The sequence below is a fragment of the Aptenodytes patagonicus genome, chromosome 25, assembly GCF_965638725.1.
Source record: "Aptenodytes patagonicus chromosome 25, bAptPat1.pri.cur, whole genome shotgun sequence".
Lineage (NCBI taxonomy): Eukaryota > Metazoa > Chordata > Aves > Sphenisciformes > Spheniscidae > Aptenodytes > Aptenodytes patagonicus.
The window spans coordinates 2,267,826-2,294,391 of NC_134973.1; the positions used below are offsets into that span (position 1 = coordinate 2,267,826).

Consider the following 26,566-nt stretch of genomic DNA (forward strand, 5'->3'; position numbering starts at 1 on the left):
TGAAAACATCGGGCTGGGCAAAAATAAAGGCACAGAAAAATTGTCATCGATGGGAATTAAAATAAAAAGCAAATTCTAATGATGTTTCAGAGGAAGTAACAGACAATTTTTCAGGAAAGGGAAAAGTTCAGGGTCTTGTATGTCTGTGCAACATCTCTTGCACAAGGAGGAAATCCAACAGAGCAAGAGTGGAGTCAAACTTGGGAAAGACGAAGACACTTCCAGAAAAGATTCAGGCCCGGGAGGGAGCATGTAACCACCAAGGACTGTGATGAGGCTGTGAGTGAATAGCTAGGACTGGGAGTTAGAAAATAAAAGATTTAGACCCAAGAGTCACGTGCATGGGAATAATGTCCACAATTAAAGATATCAATGAGAACTCCCAGAGAAAGAGGCCCGGTCTCAATGGAGAAGAAAAGAGACTGTCCCAGGAGATGTCTCTTGGGACTGCATCAGACAGAAACATGGAAAATTAAAACTGGGGCACTTAAAAGAATCCAAATCGGGCTCTTTTTTGTTGTTGTTGTTGTTAACTGAAGCGATTAAGCATTTTGCTTTACTAATATCCTCTCTCATGTTGATGAGGTAAACTGGCTCTTTAGAATGATTTGGGAACCGATTAATCCTTGCCTGTGGCTATCAGTTAGCAACACACACAACGTTATTGGCTAACACGCATTTTTCTGCTGCCTTACGGAGATCAACAAACTATTTCGAACAGGAAAGTTGCACGAGGAAAAAATTCTGCCTTGCATCTAAAAGAAAATTTGCTCAGAAACAGTCACAAATTGCACTTGTAATGACAGTCCCGCGCTAATTTAAGGCTCACAAAATTGAGCGCAATAACTTGTCATTTAGCGCTCTAAGAAAAGGTAAACAAAACCCACTTTTCAGATGCAAATGTCACGCTCAGAGTCAGCAGCGGTGCTGAGAAAACCGCGTTTGCAGGGCGGGCGGCTTTTAATGATGCCTCCGCCGCAGCCAGCAGCTCCTTTCTCAGCCAGGACAGTGACCTCCGGGCTCGTCACCCAGCTGAGCCTGCGGCTGATAACCACCGCTTCACCGAAGGAATCCCTGGGTCCATTTGCATTGCAAATGCTCCCCGCTACAGACCAGAAAACGAGATATTGTCTCCCGTGCAGCGAACACCCCTCTCCCCCGCGGTCTCCATCACGGCACGGCCGCCGGCGGGGAAGGCGCCGCTGGGCGGGCAGGGCTGGCGGCGGGCGGCCCGCCAGGCCCGGGCCGGAGAGCGGCGGCGGCCGGAGGGGGCTTCGGGAGGGGAAGAGGGGAAACGCGGGAACGTGGGAGAAAGTGGGGGGGAATGAGGGGAACGTGAGGGACAAAGAGGAGAAATGAGCGAAGCTGAGGGAGAAATGAGGGAGAGCGGGGGGGGGGGGGGGGGGATTGAAACCGAGAGAAAACGTGAGAGACTGAGGGGGGAAATGAGGGAGACCGAGGGGAAAATGAGGGGGAAATGAGGGAGACCGAGGGGAAATTGAAACTGAGGGGGAAAATGAGGGAGACCGAGGGGGGAAATTGAAAATGAGGGGGAAAATGAGGGAGACCGAGGGGGGAAATTGAAAATGAGGGGGAAAATGTGGGAGACCAAGGGGGGGAAATGAGGGGGACCGAGGGGAAAATTGAAACTGAGGGGGGAAATGAGGGGGACCGAGGGGGGAAATTGAAACTGAGGGGGAAAAGTGGGAGACTGAGGGGAAACTTGAAACTGAGGGGGAAAATGTGGGAGACCAAGGGGGGGAAATGAGGGAGACCGAGGGGAAAATTGAAACTGAGGGGGAAAATGTGGGAGACCAAGGGGGGAAAATGAGGGGGACCGAGGGGAAAATTGAAACTGAGGGGGAAAATGAGGGGGACCGAGGACGGGAATTGAAACCGAGAGAAAAATGTGAGAGACTGAGGGGGGAAATGAGGGAGACCGAGGGGAAACTGAGGGAGAAATGAGGGAGACCGAGGGGGAAATTGAAACTGAGGGGGAAAACGTGGGAGACCAAGGGGGGGAAATGAGGGAGACCGAGGGGAAATTGAAACTGAGGGGGGAAATGAGGGAGACCAAGGGGGGGAATTGAAACCGAGAGAAAAATGTGAGACTGAGGGAGGAAATGAGGGAGACCGAGGGGAAAACTGAAACTGAAGGGGAAAATGAGGGAGACTGAGGGGGAAATTGAAACTGAGGGGAAAATGTGGGAGACAGAGGGGAAAATTGAAAATGAGGGGAAAATGTGGAAGACCGAGGGGAAACTGAGGGAGGAAATTGAAAGTTAGAGAAAATGAGGTAGACCGAGGGGAAAATGAAACTGAGAGAAAACATGGGAGACCGAGGGGAAAATGAAACGGCGAGAAAATGAGGCAGACCGAGGGCAGTTGAAAGGAAACAAGAGTGCACAAGGGAAAAATGAGGGAGACTGAGGGAGAACAAGGGAGGGTGAGGGGAAAAATGAGACCGGGGGAGAATGAGGCGGGAGAGATGGAGGGAAAATGGGAAGGAAGGAGAGAGGCTGAGGGAGAACAAGGAGAACCGAGGTCGAGCAGTGCCACCAGCTTCCTCCCCAGCCAAGGCTCAGCCCTGCCCAGCCATTCTGGACTGCCGTGTCCGCCGTACTGGGAGCTGTGGTTTCCCTTGTTCTCAGCTCATTTGTGTAGGAAATTAATAAACGGGTGAGAATCGCTGCCGCCAGCGGCGGGGAAGCGTGGGCCGAGGGAGGGAAAAGGGGCGGGTTGGCGCGGCCGGGGCGCACAACGAGGCCCAAGCGCTTGGTCCCGGTGCCGGTTAGCGGCCGTGCTGCGCCGTCCCGGGAGGGCCGGGACCGGGCCTGGGAAGGGCGCCCGGGAACGGGGCGCGGGCCTGAGCCCGGCCACGCCGCAGGGCAGGACCGCGCCGCAGCGCCGCGCCCGCCGCGGGGGAAGGGGGAGCAGGGCCTTGCCGCCTCCCCTGCTCCCTCCCACCACCCGCTTGACCCAGCGCGGGCCCCGCCTCTACCCCCGCCCCCTCGGCAGCCCGCCCGCCGCCGATTGGACGCAGCGGCTGCCCATCAGGCGGAGGCGGGGGAGGCCGGCGGCCCCCGGGCGGAAGCCCCGCCTCAAGGCGTGAGGCGAGGCAGCTATTGGCGGTGGGCGGGTGCCTCTCTGGTGGCGTCGGTTTCCGGTTCCGCGGGGCGGGCGCCGGGGGGGTGGCGGGGCTGCTGCCTGTGAGTGACACACAATGAGGCGAGCGGCGGCGGCGGGGCCGTGAGGGGCCGCGACCGAGGAGGCGGCGGCGGCGGCGGCCGAGGCGGTGGGGAGGGGGGTGGGGGGGACGGAGAGCGGCTTCGCTCGTAGAGGGGGGGAAGAGAGGGGGGGAAGAGACACCCCCCCCCCCGCCGACCGGCCAGCGAAACCGCCGCGGCGGGAGCGAGCGAGCGAGCGGGGCCCGCGGCGCTGCGCCCAGCCATGGACAATCAGGTGAGGGGAGCGGCGGCGCCCGCCCCGCCGCGCCGCCGTGGGGGTGGGGCCCCTCGGCGCCGCCCCTCCCCCCCCGCCCCCCCCCCGCGCGGGGGGCACGCGTGGGGAGGGGCTGGTACCCCCCTGCACCGGGGGGTAGGGGGGTCTGCACTGGGCGGACCCCCACCCCCGTCCTGGAGGAGGAGGGGGGGGTTGACCCCCCCGGTGGTGTTGGGGGGCATCGTCCCCCCTTTGAGGAGGCACACCTCCTCCTCACAGCCCTTTTTGTTTTGGGGGCGGGGGGGGGGGTTGCTCAGCCCTCGCCCCTTCATGGGCGGCCGCGCTGCAGCCTCGCCCGCGGCGGGGGGTGGCAGCAGCATTTCGCGCAAATTCCTGCCTGGGCTTATTTACGGGGAGGGGTGGTGCCGACGTTACTACCCCCATCAGCCGCGGTGCAAAGGGTTAATGCCACCGAGAGAGTTATTACCCCTCCGGGGAGGCGGTGGGAAGCCGCCTGTGAGCGGACGGGTGGCTGCGGTGCTGCAGCAGGCGGGGATGGATGCTGGAAGTTTACCTGAGGTGATCTAGAGCAGGCTGGCTCGGGCCTTTTGTGTGCGAGTGCGTGCGAGCTGGTAACAGGTTACCTACAAGCCTGAGGTTCAGGAGGTGAGCCCCGCTATCCTTTGAATAATCATCCAGAGGAGAGCTAATGGAAACTGGTTATGGCTTTCAGGCAATTAGCACATCAAACAAAAACCCAGAGCAGCCTTCAGAATGTTTATTGAGAAGTTGAAAAGCAGACTCCTTTGTATTATTACAAATTGTTTGAATAGGATCCTGATTTCCCTTTGTTGAGTGGCACGCTTGGGGAAAAAAAAAAAACCCTCCATTTTCAGTGGAGCAACTTTGGATGTTTGTTATGTTGGGAGATCTTATTTTCAAATGTGTTTCAACTTCTGGCTTAATTCATAGAGATTGTTAATTGGACGGATATGTGAGGAGTGTAGCAAGTACAACTTTCACTCTCAGTTAAACAGTTCTCTTTTATGTTTAATTTTGTTCTCTTCCACATAGTCCCATCTGTTTCTCAGCTAAAATTTCTCAGCCGTTTCAACTAGAAAGGCAAATTCTGTAGACTGACACTCATTTGCACTTCTCTGGAGAGGGGTAGTAACTGGCAACAGTAGCACAATTTAAAGGGTAATTATGGAATCGATAACGTGAAGCTGCAGAACAGACTGGCTCAGTGGATGTGAATGCTTGCGTGAACGCTGTGGGAAGTATCCCAGATAAAGCAGGCCTGCAAGCACCCTCCTATGTGAGCTTGGGATTTAGGCAGACTGTCTCCACGTAGTGCTCTTCCACCATAGGAGAGATTGCTGTGCTTTGAGTGAAACACACCTTGCCTTTTTTTCTTATTCCTTAATACGACATGAAAGAACAGACGGCCGTGTACCTTCATTTTTTAGCGCAGGAGCGAGACAGAGCCAGTGTAGATAAGCCCTAAAGCGCAGAACGGGAGAAAAATGGCCTGCCAAGAGAACTTGCAGAGGAAGGTAACCTAAAGAAATGTTGTAGTAAAAGAGGTGAAGCAATTAATTAGATGAGTTTGTCCCTGAGAATTGATGTGTTGGATGGCAGCTGAAGGTATTTTACTATGAAGAGAATTGCCTGAAAGAGTGTGTTAAGGCTTATAGTTGAAATTAGAACTGGACTGCAATTTGGGAGGTCGAGCTTTGATGCTCTGTAGGTCTACTCTGTAGACCTCCTGTGTGATCTTTTTACAAAGAAAAGAATACTGAGATTGAGTGACTTATGCTTTTTCAGAAAGTATTAACCAGACTCTGAAAATCACATTCCCATAAAATGTCAGATTGGCGATGCAAAATATTTTTTGAGCGTTAATCATGGTCGTACTCCTTGTTGCAGTTCCTCAGTGGGAAAATGAAGATAATGCTTTTCCTAAACATTTGTCTAGAGCTCGGGAAGCTCGCTCTTTCTATATTCATTGTCTAACATCGTGCCCTCAGTTTGGGTCTGTGTCCACCTGTAATACAGGTAATGACAAATGATGTTGCCTCTCCCAGTGGTAACTGAGACCTGCCAGAAAGAACAAGACACTTATTTTCAAGTCGTAGGTGAAGAAAGGGGTAAGGACTAAAAACTGCCCCATTTTTATAACTTCCAGTTGCTGAAGCTGGATTTTGTTGGGTTTAATTTGAGATCGCTCTGCTGCTGGTCTAGTTTGTATAATGTATATGCACAAAATTACTAAGTAGTCGGATACCTTAGGCGTTATTCCCTGTCTCTACAAATCTTGCCCTAAGATTCGCTTGCTTTAATTTCTGTCTGTGTCACATTTGCCTTTCCTCTGTTTAATTAATTTGCTTTCTTCTGACTGTGAAGTCTGCAATAATATGTGGATCTTCACAATTAATTTAATCTGTTCTTTAAGACATTTAATGGGATTTTTGTGCTCTGAGTGAGACATTGAATACACCTTCTCTCTTATCCTGTGATTAGAGTAGGATTCGGGAGTGCAAATCAGAATTAGATAATTTTAGTGTTGGATATTGTGCAGGCATGCTATATGTTAGACTTGGTCTCTGAAAGTGTGTTAATAAAATGTATTTAAAAGAATACAAGGAGCACCATAGCTGTATTCTAATGGATTATATACTCCAGAGAATATCATAACCCACCAATTTGTGATCTAATTTTTCCTGTTTTAAGATTAGTTTTCTGTCAGTGCTGTGAATTCTGTAAGCTGTGAACATCAAGTTCTGTCTCTGACACTTTCTAGAAATAAAGATTCCGCAATTAGGACTTTGCTGACAATTTAGTTGATAAGTGAGGCAGATAAACCTATCCCTCTTCTAAAGCTGTTTTCTCTGCAATGCTAATATTAGGAAGAAAATAGGTATGAAATGGTGCTAGGAGCTATTTTATGATACCTTTTCTGTTGACAACACTGTAGTTTTCAGAATTAGCCGAATCTCTCTGTGGAGGCTGTCGTGTTCCTCCCCTGCGGTGATCTAGTGTCTTCTGTCTGTGGGGCTCAGCATTATGCGTAACATGTAAGCTGTTTTCATTTTGCTTATAGTCTTACCTCTATCCTAAAACAGTGCACGGTTCAAGTAAAATTGGAGCTGGGGCACCGAGCCCAACTGCGGAAAAAGCCCACCACCGAAGGGTTTACTCATGACTGGATGGTGTTTGTCCGTGGCCCGGAGCAGTGTGACATCCAGCATTTTGTGGAAAGGGTGGTCTTTCGGCTACACGAGAGCTTCCCAAAACCCAAGCGAGGTGAGTGTATTTTTGAAGATGTGTTATTAGGCCTTCTCTGTATGAAAGAGCATTGTGCAAGTCAAGGTTGTCTTGGACTGTCACTTTTCTGTAAAATATCTCCTTAAAGAGGAGCAAAATGTACATTGCATGCACTTCAGCTTTAACCTTTACCGTCTTTGTTTGAGGAAGGTCAGGGAGAATGGGACCTTTCTTCTGATGAAAGGGCTGGAGGTGAGATGCTTTCTCCTCTTATTTAAGCATTAGTACATCAGGTTCTCAAGACACTTAGGGACAGCAGAAGATAATTCATGTTACAAGATGGGAAAGATGGGTTTGATTTGTTAATATTCGCCAACACAAGCTGGAAGCATGTGATTGGTGAGAGATGCTCAAATAGTGGGCTTGTATACGTACTGGAGTATGTAGACTTTTGCACTGGTCATTAAGTAGCCATCAGGATTCTTGCAGTTTCTAGTCTTACGTGCCAATTCAGGTAGTACTCAAGCCAGCAGAAATCAATGGTGCCAAAGGGGTGATGATCTTTTTGCCACTGGCTGTATGTTCCAGCTGCGCGTATGTGTGCAAGCACTGTGAAGTCAGCAAGGTTGGGGAGAGTATACAGATTGTAGTGTTATTTTCTGCTGGATCTGTTCATTGCTCTTTCTGAGTGTGCAGCAACATGAACCTTATTCTTGGCACGGGGCAGCAGGAACGCATGGTTGAGGTGGAGGAGCAGGAATTGCCCTTTTCGGCAGCAGCGCAGAGTTAGTTCTGCTTAAGATTGTGTAACTGCATCTGTAGTGTTATTGTTATGTAGTGTTACAAGGAATGCTGGCTGCCTAAGAGTATTGCTGTAAATTACTTCATAATGTGCATTCTTTGAAATATTTCTTTGGAAGACTGCTGGTCATGCAGGATGTCTTAGGACTACCTACTACATTGGTTATTTGTGAGAGTCCACAGTGGAAAGTAACTCAAAGGTGTTCAGCTCATAAGGATGTGAATCTAGTCTGTATGTTAATAATATCTCCTTCAAATTGATGTAGTAAAACTGATGTATGATAAGCAAGAGCAATACTGGGCTGAAAGCTAATTTATAGAATAAAAGTTACAATCTGCTGTGCTACAATTCTTGTCATCTGGTGTAATTACTTCATTACAAACAACTGTGTTGGGATAGTATATGGTCTTTGCTCAGTCGGTTGCCATATCATCTACCTTTAAAGAGGCAGTTTTTTCTGATCTCTAGGTTTTGCATGCTTTCTTCAGCTTGCTCATAATGCCAGCTTGCTTTTGACCAAAGTGTGTCTGGGTTGTACATAAATGGTATGGCAGATGCATACTATTTCTAGATTTGTTTGAAGGGTTTCTTCAGATGGTTCGCTCTTACTTGGAGCAAAATCTACTGGTGAAGGTAGGCTTGTGCTGCTAGCAGATTGCTTGTGTAGTAATTTTGTTAGAATAGAGCAGCAAAGGAACAAAGGCTGCTTGGCAGATAGTCTTTAAGATTCCTGCTGCCATAATGGCACTGTTCTTTGGTTTGGGGCTTTTTCCCCCTAAACGATAGGGTTCTTATATGAAATTCAAGTTAAAGCAAGTCTATAGATTTTTATTATTTTTAGATGTGCTCTTTTTTCACAGTTGAATTTTGAGTACTGCTTTCTAGCACCTTAATGATGGTAGAAGTGCTTAGAGCTAGAGATAATGTATGTACATTAAAGGAAAATAATTTGTGTGCTTTTTAGGTTTGAGGTACTGTTTCCTAATCATATTAATTACTCGGAATTCTTTAGAGAAAGTAAAAAGATTTGCACGGAATTCCCCTAATTACTTAATTGGCTTTATTTACATATATTGTACTGCATAAATTATATGCAAGTGCATCCGGTTCCTGAGAGGGAGAATCTCTGTGTTGGTCTCATGTTTCTTCTGGCAGCTGTTATGTATAGCTATGTCACGGCCAAATAAATGATCCTAGAATCCTTTGAGTCGGCTATCGCTATACTGAAATGCAGTGGTAGACGATAGGAAGGATTCAGCAGCATGAACAACAGGTAGCGGGATGGGGGAGCTGAGGCAGGAAGCACGTAGATTAATTTCTTGGAAGCGATTAACTTTTGTAATCAATGTTTCTGCAGTAGGCAGCACTGTGACCTTAGCAGCAAACTGTTTAACCTTTCTCCATTTCCTTGTATGTGAAATAAATAGCAGTGCTTACCTGCCCTTCAGGTTTGTTACGAGGTTTGGATGAAGCAGCTTGTAGTATGGCTGTTACGTAATTACGAAGATTGAGCATTGCAGGAGAGCATTTCAAGGAAAAAAAAATCCGCTCACATGGTGTAGTGTTTTGATTAATAAATATTGGCATGAAAGTAAATTTTACCTTTCCGTACTGTTCAAATTCCCACCTTGTGGGTCTTTGCCATTTTTGCAAGACAGCTTTAACTGGCAGTTTGCATTGTTGTGGAACAGCACAGAAACGTAATTGTATCTTGCTGCAAAAGGGGGGGAAGAATCTTGCGGAGACTCTGGCGTGGAGTGTTTTATGTTTCCTTTCCATGGGAGGAGCTAAGAACAGATTTTCATGTTCTTAACTAAGCCCATGACCACCATCTTACTTTGTTTTTTCACAAAGGTCAGTGTTTTAAATGTGTCCTGAGTTGTCAGAGGCCCATTTCTCATCTTGCAACTCCTTTTTGGCTCAGATTAAGTTGCATTATATTCAAAGTTAACATTTGTCTGTTCTCTTTTCAGTGTGCAAGGAGCCCCCTTACAAAGTGGAGGAGTCTGGCTACGCAGGCTTCATTATGCCCATTGAAGTATACTTCAAAAATAAGGTAGAATCTGATTTCTGGTCTTCTAATTGTTTTGAGATGTGCCAGAGCCTGAAACTGCCTGACAGAAAGACTCTAAATTATGTGACTGTTTTATGTGTGTGTTTTTTATTAGTCTAATAAATAGAATTTAACTGGGAGTTGGAAGCTCCTGCCAGACTTCAAAAGAAAGCTTTTGGCAGAAATGGAATTGTATAGAAAGGTAATATCAGGACAGTGTGATGGTCCTAGAGATTCTGAACAGAGATTGTACCACTTGTAACAAGCTTCTCTAGCATGGATAATATTAAAGCAGTTTAAAATATTTTATGCAAATAGGGAAGTAAATAAACGTAAACCACTGATTTTATAAACTTTCGTAAATACTGTGTTGACTGGCAATATATTAAAAAAATCCATTTTTTGTTTGCAGCCTTATTAAATGAACTGTACAGATATAAAATTTGTGTAGGCCCAAGACAAAGATTTGCATATATAGGACAGAAATTTACAGCTGTGTTAAAAATATTGTTGTTCTGATTCAGTACTCTTCCAAAAAGAAAACACTAAATATTTTAAATCTTAAGATGCATTGCCAACAAGTATATGAAAGTTAAAATTTGGGATTTATTGCTTGCTTTAAGTCTTACCACAGAGGTCACATGCTACATGACTTGAAGAAGGTTATGAAAATAGGGATTTGGGCACTTGCATTCATATTAACTCAGTTTCAGTTAGATTGTTTTGTTAAACATGAATACTGAATCTTTCTGGTTTTGATTACTACTTAAAAAAAAAGTTCTGCTTATTATCCCTAAGAGGGAACCTAAATAAACTAAAATTTGACTATTAAGCCACATGGCTATAACGTATGCTCTCACCCCTACCCACCTCGACCCTCCAAGCACAAGCCATTACCCCGGGTTTTGTTGACAGCAGACCACATCTAACAACCTAATTCTATTTGGCTTCCCAGCGTCCTTTCCCATTGTACCTCCCACAAACGTATCCATCTATAGTTTCCTTCTCGCCCCAGTCTAGCACAGTATACTTTGCTGGCGGTGTCATTTGTGAATAATTAACATTTTAGTTTGGTTTTTTGGCCTACCGCATTGCTCTTACCCCAGTTTATGAGTCTGAGCAATAAGCCAAATAATGAGACTGAACCACAAGAAGACTTGTCTTCTAAACCTGGGAACGTTTTGCCCACAACTTTCTTTTCAGTGGGCAGGGTAAGCCAAAAGGATGTGAAGAGAAATGGCAGTTAGAGGGTAGGGGACGAAAGTTGTTGATAGAAGCAGCTTTTTTGGCAAACACTGAAAACTATGACTTGAGTGCAGAAAAAAAAGCTCAAGTTTAAAAGTAGTTTGACTTCTGGTGGCTTTTCTGAGGTTTTGGATGGAAATCGGGAAACTCTTCATCTGCACTGTATGTTGTCTTAAATCTACCTTTACATTCCTGACCAAAAAATGTCAACTTCTCCACGCTGATTTTGTGTAAGGGGAATCTTGAATGACTGTGATGGATGAACTATGTTTTGTTTCTACTCTTTTTATTTTTTCCTTCCTTTCTTCATGCAGTCTTTTCTCACTCTTGCCTTTTCCCTGCAGGTCTCTGATGGCTTTGTCTTTCACAAGTCCTCAGATCTTTCTCTCCTTCTCATTTCTGCCTCTCCTCTATTTTTTTTGTAGGTGCACTTGTTTGTAATGACTGTCGTCTGCATTCATATGCTTTCTTTCTCTCTGTCCCTTATATTCATATGCTCCTCACATGGAACTGGCAGCTTTTCTGAATATAACTTGGTTTCACACCCACCGAGGTCATCACTTCTCATTGTTTCTATAAACACGTGACTGCGTAGTTGTTCTTTCTAGCATTAGGGGTAGGATGGCTTTTATAAATAAGGGAAATAGGTGGTCTCTTAGTGGAAACAATGGAAGTAGCAGTTAATTTAGGAGAAGGCGGTTTGGTTTTGGCATTTTGGTTTTCAGAAAGATGAAAAATAAATAGGAAATCAGGTTTAGCTGCAGACTTGTTTTCAAAACTACAAATCTTCAAAATACTTACCTTTGCCCTGTTTTTTAGATGCGTGCATTATGGAGAAGTTCTTTTCCACTTTTAAGCTGATTGACAAATTGACTAATTAAAGGAGTTTGACAGCCCCTCCCATTATTAAATTGGGGCAAGTGATGGTTGAGGGAAAACATGACAGCTTCCATCTTTCAGCACGTCATTTGAACAGAGACGTGTTCCCAGGTTCAACCATGAACTGGAAATACGTGAGCTACACTGAAGTTGTTTAAAATTTGTTTTTACTGCTTAAAAGTAATTTTTCCATCCTTATGTCAGCAAATGTTATTCTCTGCACATTTGGAAGTTAATCATGGTGCTTACGATTGCTGGAAGCTTAGAAGCTGCCTGATGATGTGAAGAATTTGGCTTCTCTGACCACTATTGCCCGGTGATAATGTCATCTTGAAATACTAAGAGCTATGATTATTTTCAGTAAGTGGAGTTGAAGGAAAGGTAAGAGGTAAATACTTCTGCAAAGATAGAAATGCAAAGGCAAAAGCTAAGCAAAGACTGGGATATAGTAGAAATTAAAAAGATTGGGAAAGAGGAGTGTCAAATGCTTAGAACACAGCCTATTTTCTCCTGCATTAAATAATGTGACATGAAAGCACCAAATAAATAAGTCTTTACTACTTTGAGACCATATGTTCACTCTGATTTCTGTAAACCTGTTGACACTGGTGGGGATCAGCTGTTGTGTGTAGAGCGTATATTGTTCTGAATTTGCCTGAATTGATTACAGCATTTGGGACTCATCCTTGAATAACTCTTTTCAAGTAGATGTTATGGATTGATTCTGGGATTGGGTAGAAAATGCTGGTTCGTAGGTTGCTGGGCAGGAGGAGTCGGGTGGGTCTTTCTGGCCATATGCTCCCTACCTTCTAGCGTGTTTTTGTTGATGTGTGTCCTCTCAGTTAAAGCAAGAGCTGCAAAGGCTTTGGGATTTGTTTATCGATGCATGTTTAGCTTTGTAAAGGTGAGAAGAGAAAGGATTTAAAGAGGGAGTGAACTAATCTGTGGAGGTTGATCTTTGCCATGGTTGGCTGAAATTTTTTTCCACAGTTTAAGCCTCCTTTCTTAGCCGTTTCCTTTCCCTGTTCTAATTTGTTACTAGGATGATAAATAGTGGTTCTCAGAGCGAGTGTACTCTTTGCTTTGGCTAAGAAACATGGGCCTGTTCACTGCTAAGGAACAGTTTTACTAAGAATGGTTTTAATGAAATTCATCAGGGATTTTTTTTTAAGGCAACTTTGCATAAAACTGCCCATTAACTCTTTGTGTTGGAGTACTCTCTTTTTATTATCGTCGTTGTCTGGAGTAGGAGAGTCAGTGCTTTTGGCCCCACTGAAGCGTTTGGTGCCTTTCTGTCAGACAGGGAAGTGCCAGCAGAGTATTAAAAAAGGTGCAAGAGCCTGTTCTTATCCTCTACAAACATAGTTATGCCGTGTTGGCATGTGTTTGTCCTTCCTGTGCTGTAATTCAGTTCCTCAATAAGTAGGTGCTTTCTCAGTCTTGTCATTTGAATTACAGAATATATATTTCAAATATTGCTGTGAACCTGGACAGTTTGTATATCTGAGCTTTCTAGAGAGTTGCAGTGGTCTATACAGGCCACAGGACTTGCAGTCTCATTTGATATTGGTGGCCTGCTGGAGCCTTTGCCTCTGTAACTGAACCTGAAAAACAAATGGCAGGGTCTCAGCAGGTTGAATGATAAAGCTTTTGAAAGCACAGTTGACTAATGATAGTGGATCATTTGGGATTGTTGGACTGAAAATGTTAGTATGCTATTTTTATTTTTAAACCCTTTGTGTTCCTTCCTATAATGAGGGCTGCTGTTAGTGGCTTCTGGTGCTTGAATCAATACAAACTGGGTACAATAAATGCGTTGCTGTTTTTCTACTGCTCTTCCCCTTCCCTCTCCCCCACTCAATTTCAACAGTCTTGAGGCTTTTTCCATGGCCTCATTGTTGTCTCCAACTACATGTCTTATAGTGGCATATGTTGTAATCTGGAGGCTGTAATGCAGGTATGACTTTGGTATTCATCCCGTTACCTTTTTTGCATCCTAATCAAATTAGATCAATCCCACACACACCAAAAGCTAAAGGTCTAGTATACTTTCATGCTATCCTGATATAAGGCAGATGATATTAATGCAACGTGGATAAGATGTTGTATTAAAGTCTCTTTAATGCAACGTGGATAAGATGATGTATTAAAGTTTCTTTAAAGATACTACCTCCCAGTTTCAGTGCTAGAGATAAAAGGCTTCCAGTATTTATATAATGCATGCATGTAACTTGGGCTTTTTCTATTAGTGAAAAGGGAGATAAGCAAAGAAAGCAGAGAAATCCATTTGATTTTTCCAGTTAGGTTCAAAATAAAAAAAATGCATATTTTACCCCCTCTGCAATATTTATAGGTGTGATATATAAAATACATAGAAAAATATTGGAGAAGGGAGAAATTATTTGTGTTTCAGAGTAGGAACTCGGTGGAGACATTGTAGGTGGGTTGCACGTGTGGCAGGGTAGGTGGAACTGGAGATCAGTTAGCACTACGTGTCAGGACTGTGCCATCAGGAAGGTCTTGGCTTGTGAAATACTCCTAAGGAAGGTTGCTGAAGAGCCTGTGTTTGCATGAGGCATTTGATTTTACTTAACAAATTGTGGTGTTATTGGGGCTGGGTCTGCACAGGTTTGAGGAAAGGAGGAGTAGATTTAACCTGGTAGTATTTATTCAGTGTTGCTGAAAGTTGTGGAAGGAGGAGTAAAACTTGTCATTTTGTCTAGCCTTTAGGCAGAAGCATTTGTTGCTCACGTTTTTTAGGTCTGCTCTGTATTGTCTTACTTACCAAACCTGCAGCACTTTCTTGTGTGCTGCTGATGAGTGGTGAATCTTTTTTTTTTACCTTTTTCTGTCATAAATTAATAGGTATTGTCAGTTTACCCATTCTTCTATCTGAGCAGACTGTTTTCCTGGCCAAAACACCCGGGCTGTGTGTGTTTCAGTAGCCATTCAGTGTGGCACATTGATAGGCATCTCCATATGCTGAGTAGATTGCAGTGCCTGGCAAGGAAGCGTTGTCAAAAGTGGCAGCTTTACTAGCCATGCCAGCATCATATCTAGTATTTGTGAGAGCTAGTAGATTATTAAATGCTTGTCTTTGAGCAGTGAGTGTATTTTCCTAATTTTCAGACAAAGTAATAGGCTTCAGATGGCAGAGAGTTCCAAAATGCTGTTCTCTGTTATTTTACTTAACCCTGTAAAATCTCAAAACAGATAAGGGTGTTTCGTGGACTTCTTAGAGTGTGACATAAGGCTACTTGCCTCAAAAAATGAATATTGGGCTATTCGCTTTTAAATGTCCTGTCTCTAAGCGGGGTGGAAGACTAGTCAAACGGGTTGTACAAGCCTGGAAAGGGGGTTTCATTTATACAGACGTTATGAACCGGTTACGGATAAATGACTCTGTCAGGCTGGATCTGTGGCAAAAGGGAAGTAGTGTTCAATGTTATAGTTATTGAATAACCATGAGTCTGCTTCCTTGGTGTGCTAGATTTTTGTAGATAATTTTGTTTTATGGCCTTCTAAAAGTGATTTATGAGCTTTATGCACACGCTACCAGTGAAATTCTTTTGATTTGTGTTTAAGTGGCAAAGGGCACACCCTGCCTTAAAAACAGGACAAGGAAATTTTAACAAAAGACTTTGAAAAATTCCTCCTCTTACAAAAAGTGCCAAAAGAACTTTAACCCATTGCTTGAGAACTCAGAAGAAAAATAAAGCAACTTCAGTGTTCATAACAGTGCAGTGGCAGACAGGAAGCTGGAAAACAGTAAAAATAAAGTGTAACGTACTCAGCTTTGGAGACTGGGGGGTGGAGTAGGGGGATTCACTGGATGGAGGGAAATTCAGAGCGGCTGCAAATAAAGCTTGGCCCTAGCTTTGTGGTACACACTTCTAGTTTACTCTTCTGGCATCGTGAGATTTAAGGGGCACATATAAACTGAGGTTCTAAGGTGGCTTGCTCAGAGGTGCCATATCAGGTTAACCATTTCATGTCCAAATTGACCACCTAATTTTAATCTGAATAACCACAATATCTACCAGTTAGAAATGGATGTGATCCATCTTTTCTAAAGCCTTTCTTGGAAGTAAGGCCCTTTAGAAAAGCTTATGGTCTGAGAGAGCAACAAAATATCCACAGAAAGTAAATCTCTCCCCTTTTCAGTTTTACTTGTTGACATCAAGGGTTGAATATCAGAAGGTGGAATCATCTAAGGGTAAAGTTTGGCTTGTGTGTATAGCTGCTACTCAAGCAGGAGTACGTGAGGTGGTGTTGCAGTATGAAAACAGACTGCCTGGACCTAAGTTTGTAGGGTGAAAAACTACCTACACTCTATTGCAACTCCAAGCAGCAGGACATGTAGATCCCAATGTGTTGTTTAGAAAGGCTTTGAAGTGTGGCACTGTGGATTCAGTGTGGCTTTCCATTTAAAGTTAGAGGATGTGTAGGTCCAGGTCAATTGAGAGAGATTTTCCTTGGTTTGTTCCCCCCCTCCCCCTTCCCACCTCCCCCCATGCCCCCAATGGTTGTTTGGAGAGAAGAACCTTTTAGGGAGGACCGGATGGGTTAGGCTTTGGAGTGTCTTGAGCTATAATCATTAGCTGTCAGTGAAGGCAGTAAAGGAAAGAATGTTTATTTGCAGCTTTTTGCTTTGAGACTTTTATACTCGTTCTTTCAGGAGTGCTGTAATCTTAACTATTCACTTGGGTGGGGGGCTTCTGATGGCCTGAGACGATACAAAGGATATTTTAATGATCGTGGTACTTGGCTAGGGCTCGGTTCCCAGGGCAGTCGTGATCTCTGAGTTGGAGAAAAATCACATTGAAAAACTGTCTTAATTTTACAAAAAGTGGAAGCTCGTCGACAGAGGTACAATAAATATTTGGGACGTTCCCTGATGCTTTTGAGTCTATATAAAAAATGGGATACCTAAGATAAAAGGGAAATTAATCTGCTGCCCCTCTCCTGCTCTGAAAAGAAACAGGCAAATGACAAAGCGGAGCTCTGATAATGTGATGGCATACACGGCTTTTGACTAAAGCCTGCTTTGACTAATATATCCAAGATCAATTTATTCTATGTTGTAAACTAGGAAAAGCATTTTAGAAACCTTTCTTAGGCCACATTTGGATTTCTATTCATCCTTCATTTAAGTTTATTAGACTTTGAGGGACCTTCTACAGCTGCTGTTTGAACTCCAGTGTAAGCACGCACATGCAGAGTTCACTAATGATTCAGTTAATGAGAACGGTCCTAGAAAAGAGGAAAATGACAAGGCAGTGTATTTTGCAAGTATTTTTCTTTTTCCTCCCATTCATGTGTTTTAGTAGACATTGAACCCTTTCAAGTGCGCGTGGATTCTTGAGGACTTCTCCAAAAGAGGGTCTGAAGACCCTCGTGTTGGTAGCATGTTCTTGCTTGTTAATGGGAGACAATTCTGTTGTATGTGTCTGCTTAGATGTCTGCCTTCCCCTGTTTGGGGAGTTAGGATCCAAGACCTTGACTCCCAGGTGGGCTTAGGGTACTGATTTTGATGTAAACCGGGTGTGGTTACCACACTTTTTATTATTAGAGGTATGGTTTGTACAAGAAATGGCTTATTTAGCGACGTTGGTATCCACCAAGCAAACAGCAGGAATCAGTGTGGTCTGAAGCTGTTTGACGCTTCAACCTATTTTCAGCAAATCTAATGGCTTGGGCTAGAAGCCTGCGGCGTCTGTTCCCATACAACAATGCAACTACACCAGGAAATCAAGCTGCTGGATATGAATTGTGGAAAAGACTGCTGTGCAGCCGCTTGATGTTGCGCATTGAATGAGGCATGTGGGATGCATTCATGTAAATACTGAATGTACTGTAAGGCTCTGTGTGGTCTGCAGGAGAGTCCCTTTTGCCACATTTTGAGTTTTCATCTTGAAATGCAGAATACGAGATAATACCAGGAAATGTCATATCGATATTTGTAATGCACAAGTAGTATGCAATATTTGCAATTTCGGGAGGAAAAAAAGGAAGAGGTTTCTTCCATTCTGTACTGCAAATGCAGAGCGTTTGCTGTGCTTCTGCAGCAGGTGGAACAAAACCAGTGAGGCGCAGATGATCCCCAACATGCATACAAACCCTGGATTTCTTCAGTGAAAGTGCCCTTGGAAAGTTCAAAAGCCTAGGATATATCTTCCCATTCAGCCTCTGCAAATATGCATATTGAAAAGGATTTTACAGAACAAGTCATCCTTTTACCATTGCGTTTAGTCTTTTCTCAGTACCCGCAGAGATCTTGTGAGTTCAGAAGTTGTTCCTTCTCTAAATAAAGGATTATGCTTTTCTTAATATTGATATTTATAGTTCCGTTGCTTCCCAAAGCAGATAGGATCTGAATTTCAGCGGAAACAGAGTAGTGGATAAAGCTTGTGAATCTGCTTTCCTAGGAAGACTTGAAAGGCTTTAAACAGACAACTGTCAGTCAGTATCCTTGTCTGTACGTTGCTTTTGCAGTGAAAAGCCATGCCTGAGTTTCTGATGAATGGTATGTTAACTTCAGGCACCTTAGTAGGCACAAATATTTTAATTTCTAGCTTTCTGATCTCATGATGAAAAACTCTGTAAATGCAACACTTAGCGGTTTATTTGGGATTTTCAGGAGTGACTGTTTGAATCCTCTGACTTAGAGTGCTTGCCAAACCTCTTCCGTTTGCCCAAAGTCTTTCTTGTTTTTAGGAGGAGCCAAAAAAGGTTTGTTTCACATACGACCTGTTCTTAAATTTGGAGGGAAACCCACCTGTGAACCACCTTCGTTGTGAGAAACTGACTTTCAACAACCCCACCAAGGAATTCAGACGCAAACTCATTAGGGCTGGAGGGGTAAGTGCCAAAGGGATTGGAGATTTGAAGAGGTTCTGCTAAAATGTGTAGTGATCTCGTTTTGCTCTGGGGTTTCTTTTTAGCTGCAGCCCAGCAGGCTACAATTTTCTACGTTCATCTAAAGGATGACCCAGCCAATTTTTACTCCTGGTTATACGACTGCAGCACTTGAAGCAGAACTAAACCATTGCTTGCGTGATTGGTGGCACTTCATTTTCAATTTTAATGTGACCATTAATATCAAAGCACTAAAACCCCTCTGGAAATGGAGATCTTCTGTGGATGTTGCACGCTGTCCATCAGGCAGTTACAGTTATCTGTGACCTTCCTCATGTCGTGAGCTGTATCAGTATAGAAAAGCTCAAGAAAAGGGAGATGCTTCCAGTCTATTCCTTACTCATCTTTGCCACAGGAAAGCTTAATGCTTAGCACTTGCTGGTCAATAAATGTCCTCTAAACCTGAGGTCAGCTGCTTGTGGCTTAGATAATAAAAAGTTAAGGAAAAGTGTTAGAATATAGAATGAAAATGGCTGTGAGAGGAAAAAAATAGATATACTCTTGAAGGCACAATAAGATATGGGTTCATATATCTGAGACACCCCCATATATAGTAATGTGTAATTATGTTCTGTTCAAGGACTTCATTCAAGATGGTCTTAATTGCTGGCAAAATTTTCTTCTGAAAAAACATGTTTCTAGCCTGAAAAATTAAAAAAGTAAAAAAAGCTGTGGGGAAGTTTGTCAATAATAAATCTCAAGAGTGGCAAGTATTCCAAGCTGATCTGTCCAGATGTTCCTCAGTGTGCCAGTGCTTTTCTGTATTGGGCCCAAAGAGGAGAGTGCTCATTTCAGCCATAGGGTGGCTAGAACATTGTTTGTTTTCTAGGATTTTCGTAGTACATTATTGTATTCCTTATGTATTGAGGTGTTTCATCTGTGAATCACTTTTGATGCCATTCATCTAGTTGAAATTTTTGACAGGATTATTCTGACAGAATATAGGGCGGGTAAGAAGGAAAGTGTTTCATGGAGCTCAGTGCTTGGTGTTAAGATCTTGTCAAGGGAGAGACCCAAGGCCTGCTTTTTTTTTCTTCCCCCCCCACCGAATGAGTGAATTCAGCTTCTCCTAAATTGATGAAGTCTTGCTCATTCCTTCCAGATTTACCTTGCTACGCTTTTGTGGGGTAAGAGCATTTGCAGCAGAACACACAGTTCTTGTCCAGAGCTTTATTGCCTGCTTGTGCTCAGAATATTGGAGTTCCCTTTGGGAAAGATACTTGATACTGCATGTTGCCTTTTTTTTTTTGTGGTTTTAATGTTCTGTATTTGAGGAGTTGCCTTGAAACTGAGCATTACCTAGACAATATCTTTTTATGGCCTTTAAGCAGGGGGAAAAACATCCAAAAGATTAATAATAGTGTGTAAATTGAGCAAGTGACTTAACATAATCATGTGTTAATAGTCCATGGGATGTTACTCATACATAATTTTTCTCCTCTTTATTACTAGGTGATGGTAATGCCAGAAGGAGCAGAAACTGTTTCAAGGCCAAGTCCCGATTATCCTATGTTACCCACAATACCACTCTCTGCCTTCTCTGATCCCAAGAAGACCAAACCATCCCATGGGTCAAAGGTGAGTGAAGCATGCTTTTGTGTCATCCTGAAGTGAAGAAGTCTTTCAGGACTTGCTGCTAAGAGCTTGTTCAGCAGCTGTTTCTGGCTACTTCTAATTCTGCAAATGTCTTCCTTGTACTCTGTAGTTCACTAGCTAATGGTCTGGAACTTATAATAATTTAGGAGGCCTTTTTATGATTTGCTAGACTTCTCTCCAGGGAAATTCTGAAAAGAAAATTAAATGTCCAAGACTGGCATTTTTTTGGTGAACCATATCTTCCTCCTGATCTGCTATAGCAGACAAAGTTGAATGAAGTCCTCTCTGATTGTTCTGACTTGCATCCTTGATGCTGAGGATGAATTATGCGGATCTTTCACTGTCTGTCATGTAAAGCTGTACTCTGAGTCCTTGCATCTCTTAGCAGCAAGGCTGAGCAGAGAGTCAGCACTTCCTCTGTCATTAGGACTACTTAGGGTGGTGGTGTCAAGAACATAAAATATGCTGCACTTGGTCAAACTAGTGATTTCAAGATTTGATGTTTGCATCCAGCAGTATCTAGTTCTTGAGGCTTCAGAAGCAGCTTAAGTTTTCTTTTTTTCACTTGTGTGATGAAGCTATTTTTGTGTAATTTTACATAGGAGAAACAATCCACAGGCAATGTGTTTTGAAGCAGATTACATACACTTTATCAGCCTGAACAGTCACAAATATTAACAGCAATTCATTTCATGGTGTAATTCAATTCTGATACCCATTTTGTTCAGGGCTCTAAATGCTTCTCGCACTTCCGTCATGTCTTCTGATGTTGATGTTATGAAACAGAATAAAGATGATTTATCGGTTAGTGGCTGATTTAATTCTGGTCAGGAGTTAAGCATTAGAAAACAGAGAAGACAGAAGAGAAATAAAGGGCTCTGACCCCAGCTCTGGTGAAAATTGCCAGTAGCTAAAGAGACAGTAGTCTCCTGCTTCTCTTCCTCCAGGTTGTCCTCAGAGGTGCATGTGTGTTTGCATTTCAGCGTGGCCAGTTCATACTCCAGTGTCTCCCCACAAAACCCACTTCTATAAGCGTTTTGAGTTCACATATAATTTGCAAAGGGAAGTACTCCTTTGTCTTCATGCATACCTGACTCGTAGGATAGGCGGGGTCCTAATGATTCGTGTCTTAAAGCTCTTATTAAAGGTGATAAAATGCCTGCTGATGTCAGAGACTTTGGCTCTCATGGTTGTGGGGACGTTCAGTATTTTTGTCAAGTTGGAGTGGTGAGTTGGGGGCTAGGCTGCGATCATAACTTGCATTTGCCATGGATGTGATTTAACCTTAAAAAATCTCTTTAGTTGCTGGGGTTTTTTTCCCTAAAATGTGATCTGAAGTATAACTTTGTGTAACACAGCTTGAGTGAGTTTCCTCTTATCTGGCTTCAGATGTTAACCCTGCAGATTAAATCTGAATTATACATCTATAGATGTTTGTAGACCTCCTTTTATAGAGCATGGAAAGGAACAGGCATTTGTGAAACATGTTTCATCCTGTCCTAATGTAGATGTCTAAGTGTCTACTGTCAATTTCTGTCCATTAGCTTTAGGGAAATCTAGATGTCTACCTCAGAGGTACTAATAAGTACATTAGACACCTGTGGGTGGATGTCTACATGAAAAAAATGCTTTAATGTGATTTATAAGAATGTGTTTTATATTCTGTGCAGAGCTTCAATTTCATACCTAGCTTGCATGTTTCTGTTACTGAATTTTAGGATGCAAACAAGGAAAGTAGCAAGGCATCTAAGCCACACAAAGTAACCAAGGAGCACAGAGAAAGGCCAAGAAAAGACTCTGAGAGTAAAAACTCCTCCAAAGACCTTGAAAGAGAACAAAACAAGCCTTTGAAGGACTCCTCCAGAAAACCAACTGAGAACAAACTGCCTAAGGAGGAGAAGGCACCTCCAAAAGCTGCTTTCAAGGAACCAAAACTGGCCGTGAAGGAGACCAAACTGGAGAACACTTCTCCAAAGGGTGGGCCACAGCCGGAGTTAAAGTCTTCCAGCAAGAGGCCCTCCAATGTGGAGTCACCAAAGCCTAGTGCCAAAAAACAAAAAAAGAGTAGCTCCAAAGGGGTAAAGAATATCCTAGGGACATCTCCCAGAACCTCGTCTTCCTCATACCCAGAGAAGAAACAAACCAAGGAGAAGATGAATGCCAAAGTGGAAAAGGTAAAATCTGAAAGTGAGGCCAAGGAGATCAAAAAGCCTGTGGAAATGGAGGAGTCAAATTCAGAAGATGAAACTTCTTTCAAGTCAGAGGTGAGTAGGGATTTGTCCTTTACCAGGATTTTTAAGCATGCTGCTTAAATCCCTGCATGAAAAAGATCTTGAAAAATATTCCCTCAGGTAAGATAGAGAACCACATTGGCAAATGCTTAGGCTGGGTTGTATCTCAAAAAAACCTCTTCTTTGAAAATCCTATCAGTATTAATCATTACTGCTACCTGGTTTACCTCCTGTTCTATTTAGATTTATCTGCAGGCAGAGTTACTTAAAAGTCGGAGTTTAAGGTTATGGTCTCTCGTTCATCCCTTGCAGTGTCATTTATAGAGCTAGAGTATAGTAGGCGTAGATATACTTTCTACCTGCTTATGATAACATAATGTTTTTGAACGTGATCTTAATTCAGAAAAGGAGGAAATAATTTCAGTTTTGTTTCTGAAAAAACAGTATTAAAATGTAAATAAACCCCCCTATTCCTGACATGGCATGTAAGAAATGTGCTATTGGCTAAAGCTCAAAATACAACCACATGCCACTAAACCTAAATAAGTTGTGTTGTAAAATATAAAACAAACTATGTTAGTGTACTACTATTTTTAAAAGCTGTCTAAATGTTTTTTTCCTTTTTACAACTAAGAACATTCCTCATCCTGTCTTCTAAAAATTGTTTTCCAAAAGAAGGCCAAAAAAAAAAGTAGGAGGGGAAGGACACAACTTAAATCCAAACTCTGGCTACTTTTCGCTTGTATATTTTGTATTTGCTATAAAGAAGCCATATATCTTCTAATAGGATTCACAGGATAACATCACATGAGTTTTTGAACTGCTTCCTACTGACCATTTTTAGAAAGATTTGTTTTACTAGAATAAATCTTCTAGGGACAATTCGTATTATGATTTAATCAGCACCATGATACAGTAAGTATTGATGTGTTTATTTCAGAAAGGATTTTTTTGCAAAAGATTCCCAGTAGAAGAGTTTATTGGAGAAGTGTTAATTCAAGTTACTCGGCAAAGATTTTTTCCAGATTGATTAAATGTCTAGCTTGTGCATTAAGAAGAAGCAGCTCCTCTCCACTTCTAGCCTTATACCTGAAGTGCTGCATCAGTGTGTAGGAGGCTTCTCATTTCGATACAAGATACGTGGCCCTCACTGCAAGCTTCTGTACTCTGCTGATCTGTGAAGTCCTGAGTGTCTTGTACTTCATTATTTCTTAGGTGTCATCCATCCCCCTGGGACTCACCATGCAGCTGTAAGCTGATAGTGCTGTTTAGACTGTTCCGTGAAACCACAAACTGTGGTTGTGGTTCCACAGCGTCTGCTGCAGTCCTGTCTTGCCCCCACCAAGCTTTGTATGCTTCTGTGTCCTCTCTTGCACCAGCTCTCGTGTCTGTTGGATGGTTGAGAGAGGTATTTGAGCGCTAGCCCAGAAGGAGGGTAGGAATACTGAGTGTGATGGAGGGGGAACCGTGGCAGCTGCCAGTCAGATCAGCTTAGGTTTCTGTGGAACTTGAAGCTTAAGGGTATAACTGCATAATGCATTGGCATCAGCAGAGAAGACTGAGTTTCTTTTCCACCCTGGGGGGTTCTTTTTGCTCCCAACGCTGCAGTTTGCTATTCCATCGTTTGTACTGGTACAGCTGTTTGTGGATCTGTGTGGTAAGCCACATCACTAAAGCGAATGAGCAGCTGGAGGTGGACCGGGGCCCGGAAACTCTTAAATCAGCTTTGCTGCTGCAGCCAACGTATTGTGCAACATGCTCTGAGGCTGCAACTCTACGATTGCTTTGAGTTGACATCTTTGCAGGCTGCTGTTGAAAGGAACAGTCTTGCTCTCATTTGTTCTGCTGGCATGAGAGCTCGTGTGACTTTGCAATGGGCTGAAAGAGTTTCTCCTTCCATTTCAGCTCCTGCTGAAAGTTAGTTGTCTGTCTTTTTTTTTTCTTTCTCTTTTTTTTTTTTCCTTCCCCCATCAAGTCCAGTTCCCTGTACTGGCCTCATGCTTGGCAGCCTAAACACTAGTCCTGACAAAAGGGAGAGGCTGAGATGTGAGGGCAGGATTGCTTTTTTCCACTGTCGGCATGTGCTTTTGTCATATCATGGTGACAGTAACTGCAGCCTGAGCATGCAGAGCATGTCCAGCTGGGTGCTTCCTAAACGGTTGAAATAGCTGATAGGGTTAATGGCAAAAGGAGAGACAGGGGTCTGTACAATTTCCAACTTCTGCTTCTTAGGTCCTATTAAGTCATTTTAAGGGAACACCTGCTAGATTATCGGGAATGAAGGACAATAGGATTGAATCTGTGGGTAAGGCACAAGAGCTGTGCTCCGTTATCTTGAAAATATTGCTCTTTACTTTCATGTTGTAATTTTTCTAAACAAATAGGGCTGCTGCAATGTGCCAGTATATCAGGTATTGGACTTGTTAGATTATTCTCCTTTGCTACTGCATAATTCACAAGGGTTGTAGTACCCCTTTTTGACATTTTTCCCCTGCCTTCTTACAGTTGAATAAATGAAACTCTTAACAATACTTGGGTGATAAATTACAGGGAAGGGTGATATTGGGATGAAAGTCCTGCTGCCGCTTTCACTTATTAATGCCCAAAGCTGCTGATGTGCCTCTTTCTACCTGTTCAGAATGTTTTTATAGTATTAACACTTTCTGTAATAAAGGTTATTGATCAATGGGAATGTGTGATTTTTCTAGCATCAGGATTTGGTAGTGGAAGTAATAGGTGGATTTCCAGGAATGATGCAATGAAATTGAAGTGCTAAATTTCCAGGGAATTACTTTTTAAAAGGCAAGATAATGTTACAGTACATTGAGAATCTTTAAACTAGATCCTACTGAGTAACAAAAAAACCCTTTAAGATTATTGTAATAGTCGCTGCTGCTATTGGGGATGAAAGAGTTGATTTAGCCTTCACTGCCACCTCGTGGTCCTTTAGGCTAAAGCATGTGATTGCTGTACAATCTCTGGGTTTATGTTAAAAACATGTAACACTAAAACTTTGTTTCTGGATGCTGTTATTAGCAGTAGTTCATTATATCTTTTTACTCACTCTTACTGCATAGTATGCTCCTGGCATTTCTGCTGAATACTGGCAGTCAGTGGAGTTGGTTTCACTAGAGTTTAGCTGGTTTCTGTTTATGTTTTCACAATAAACTGGAAACAGTACAGCCGATCGTTCAGATGGTGTAGAAGCAACTGTTTTGAGGGTACAGTAATAACTTAGAACTAATTTTGGCGTCAAGTGAGCTAGTTAGGATAGGCATCCTTTCCATGTTTAATGATCAGTACGAGGTATTCAGAGGGAAGGTTGGTGGGTTACAATAAAGACACTTTTTAAGAGGGCTTTGATAATTGTTCTAGGTTGTATGCTAGTCATCTTTTCACATTTCAAAGTGAGGGTTTTTTCACTTTGACATTTTTCAAATGCTGTATTTCATCACTTGAGGCTATTTGAAACTAGTGGCCTGAAGGATTTTGGTAGGAGCTGTTGATGCTACTGCCCAGGAGTGCTGAGCTACAGCGTGCCAAAGTTTTCATAAATGTTGGCTTTATTCACCTTGCATTTTGTTTATTTTCTGTAATTCCAAGAACTGCATTCAGTGATGTATGATGTTGTAGAGTGCTCAAATGCTTCTGTCTCACTGTGCTTTGTGCTCTGCGCTGGTTTTCCGGATTAGAAAGGTTAAGATTCTTTTTCTTTTTTTCCCTTTTATGGGGGGTTAAGTCTGTCCAGTCCAGCCCTTCCAACTCCAGCTCCAGCTCCGACTCCAGCTCTGACTCTGATTTCGAGCCATCTCAGAACCACAGTCAAGGTGTGTTGCAAGAAATAAAATTTGTTAAAATCTTCCTTGCATAACCTTAAAAGGCTCATGAGAATTAGATCTGTTTTCCCAGCACCATATGTAAGGCTCATACGGTTTCTTGCATGCAACCATGTGTTGAAGCTGTGACGCTTCAGCAAGAAAAGGCAATAATGTCCTAGTGTAATCATGAACAAGTATTTTTCTTGTTTTGGCAGTTAATTTATTATGAGTAGGGTATCTCTCTGGATTTGGTTCTTTCCCTGTTGACTTTGGTTTCTGCCTCGGTTTATAAATGTGTTTGCTGCTGCTTGATCTA

At 43.1% G+C, this 26,566-nt stretch overlaps 1 protein-coding gene across 1 annotated transcript in view; it reads left to right on the plus strand.

The window, feature by feature from the left end:
- The first annotated feature begins 3,378 nt into the window (after positions 1 to 3,378).
- Positions 3,379 to 26,566, plus strand: part of MLLT1 (MLLT1 super elongation complex subunit) — a 32,974-nt gene continuing 9,786 nt past the window's right edge. The window contains exons 1-7 of the mRNA XM_076359599.1: positions 3,379 to 3,462; positions 6,567 to 6,747; positions 9,484 to 9,566; positions 18,405 to 18,548; positions 20,058 to 20,183; positions 21,920 to 22,465; positions 26,172 to 26,259. Of these exons, the coding sequence (XP_076215714.1) occupies positions 3,451 to 3,462; positions 6,567 to 6,747; positions 9,484 to 9,566; positions 18,405 to 18,548; positions 20,058 to 20,183; positions 21,920 to 22,465; positions 26,172 to 26,259 (1,180 nt within the window). The 5' untranslated portion in view covers positions 3,379 to 3,450. The remainder of the gene's footprint in view (positions 3,463 to 6,566; positions 6,748 to 9,483; positions 9,567 to 18,404; positions 18,549 to 20,057; positions 20,184 to 21,919; positions 22,466 to 26,171; positions 26,260 to 26,566) is intronic.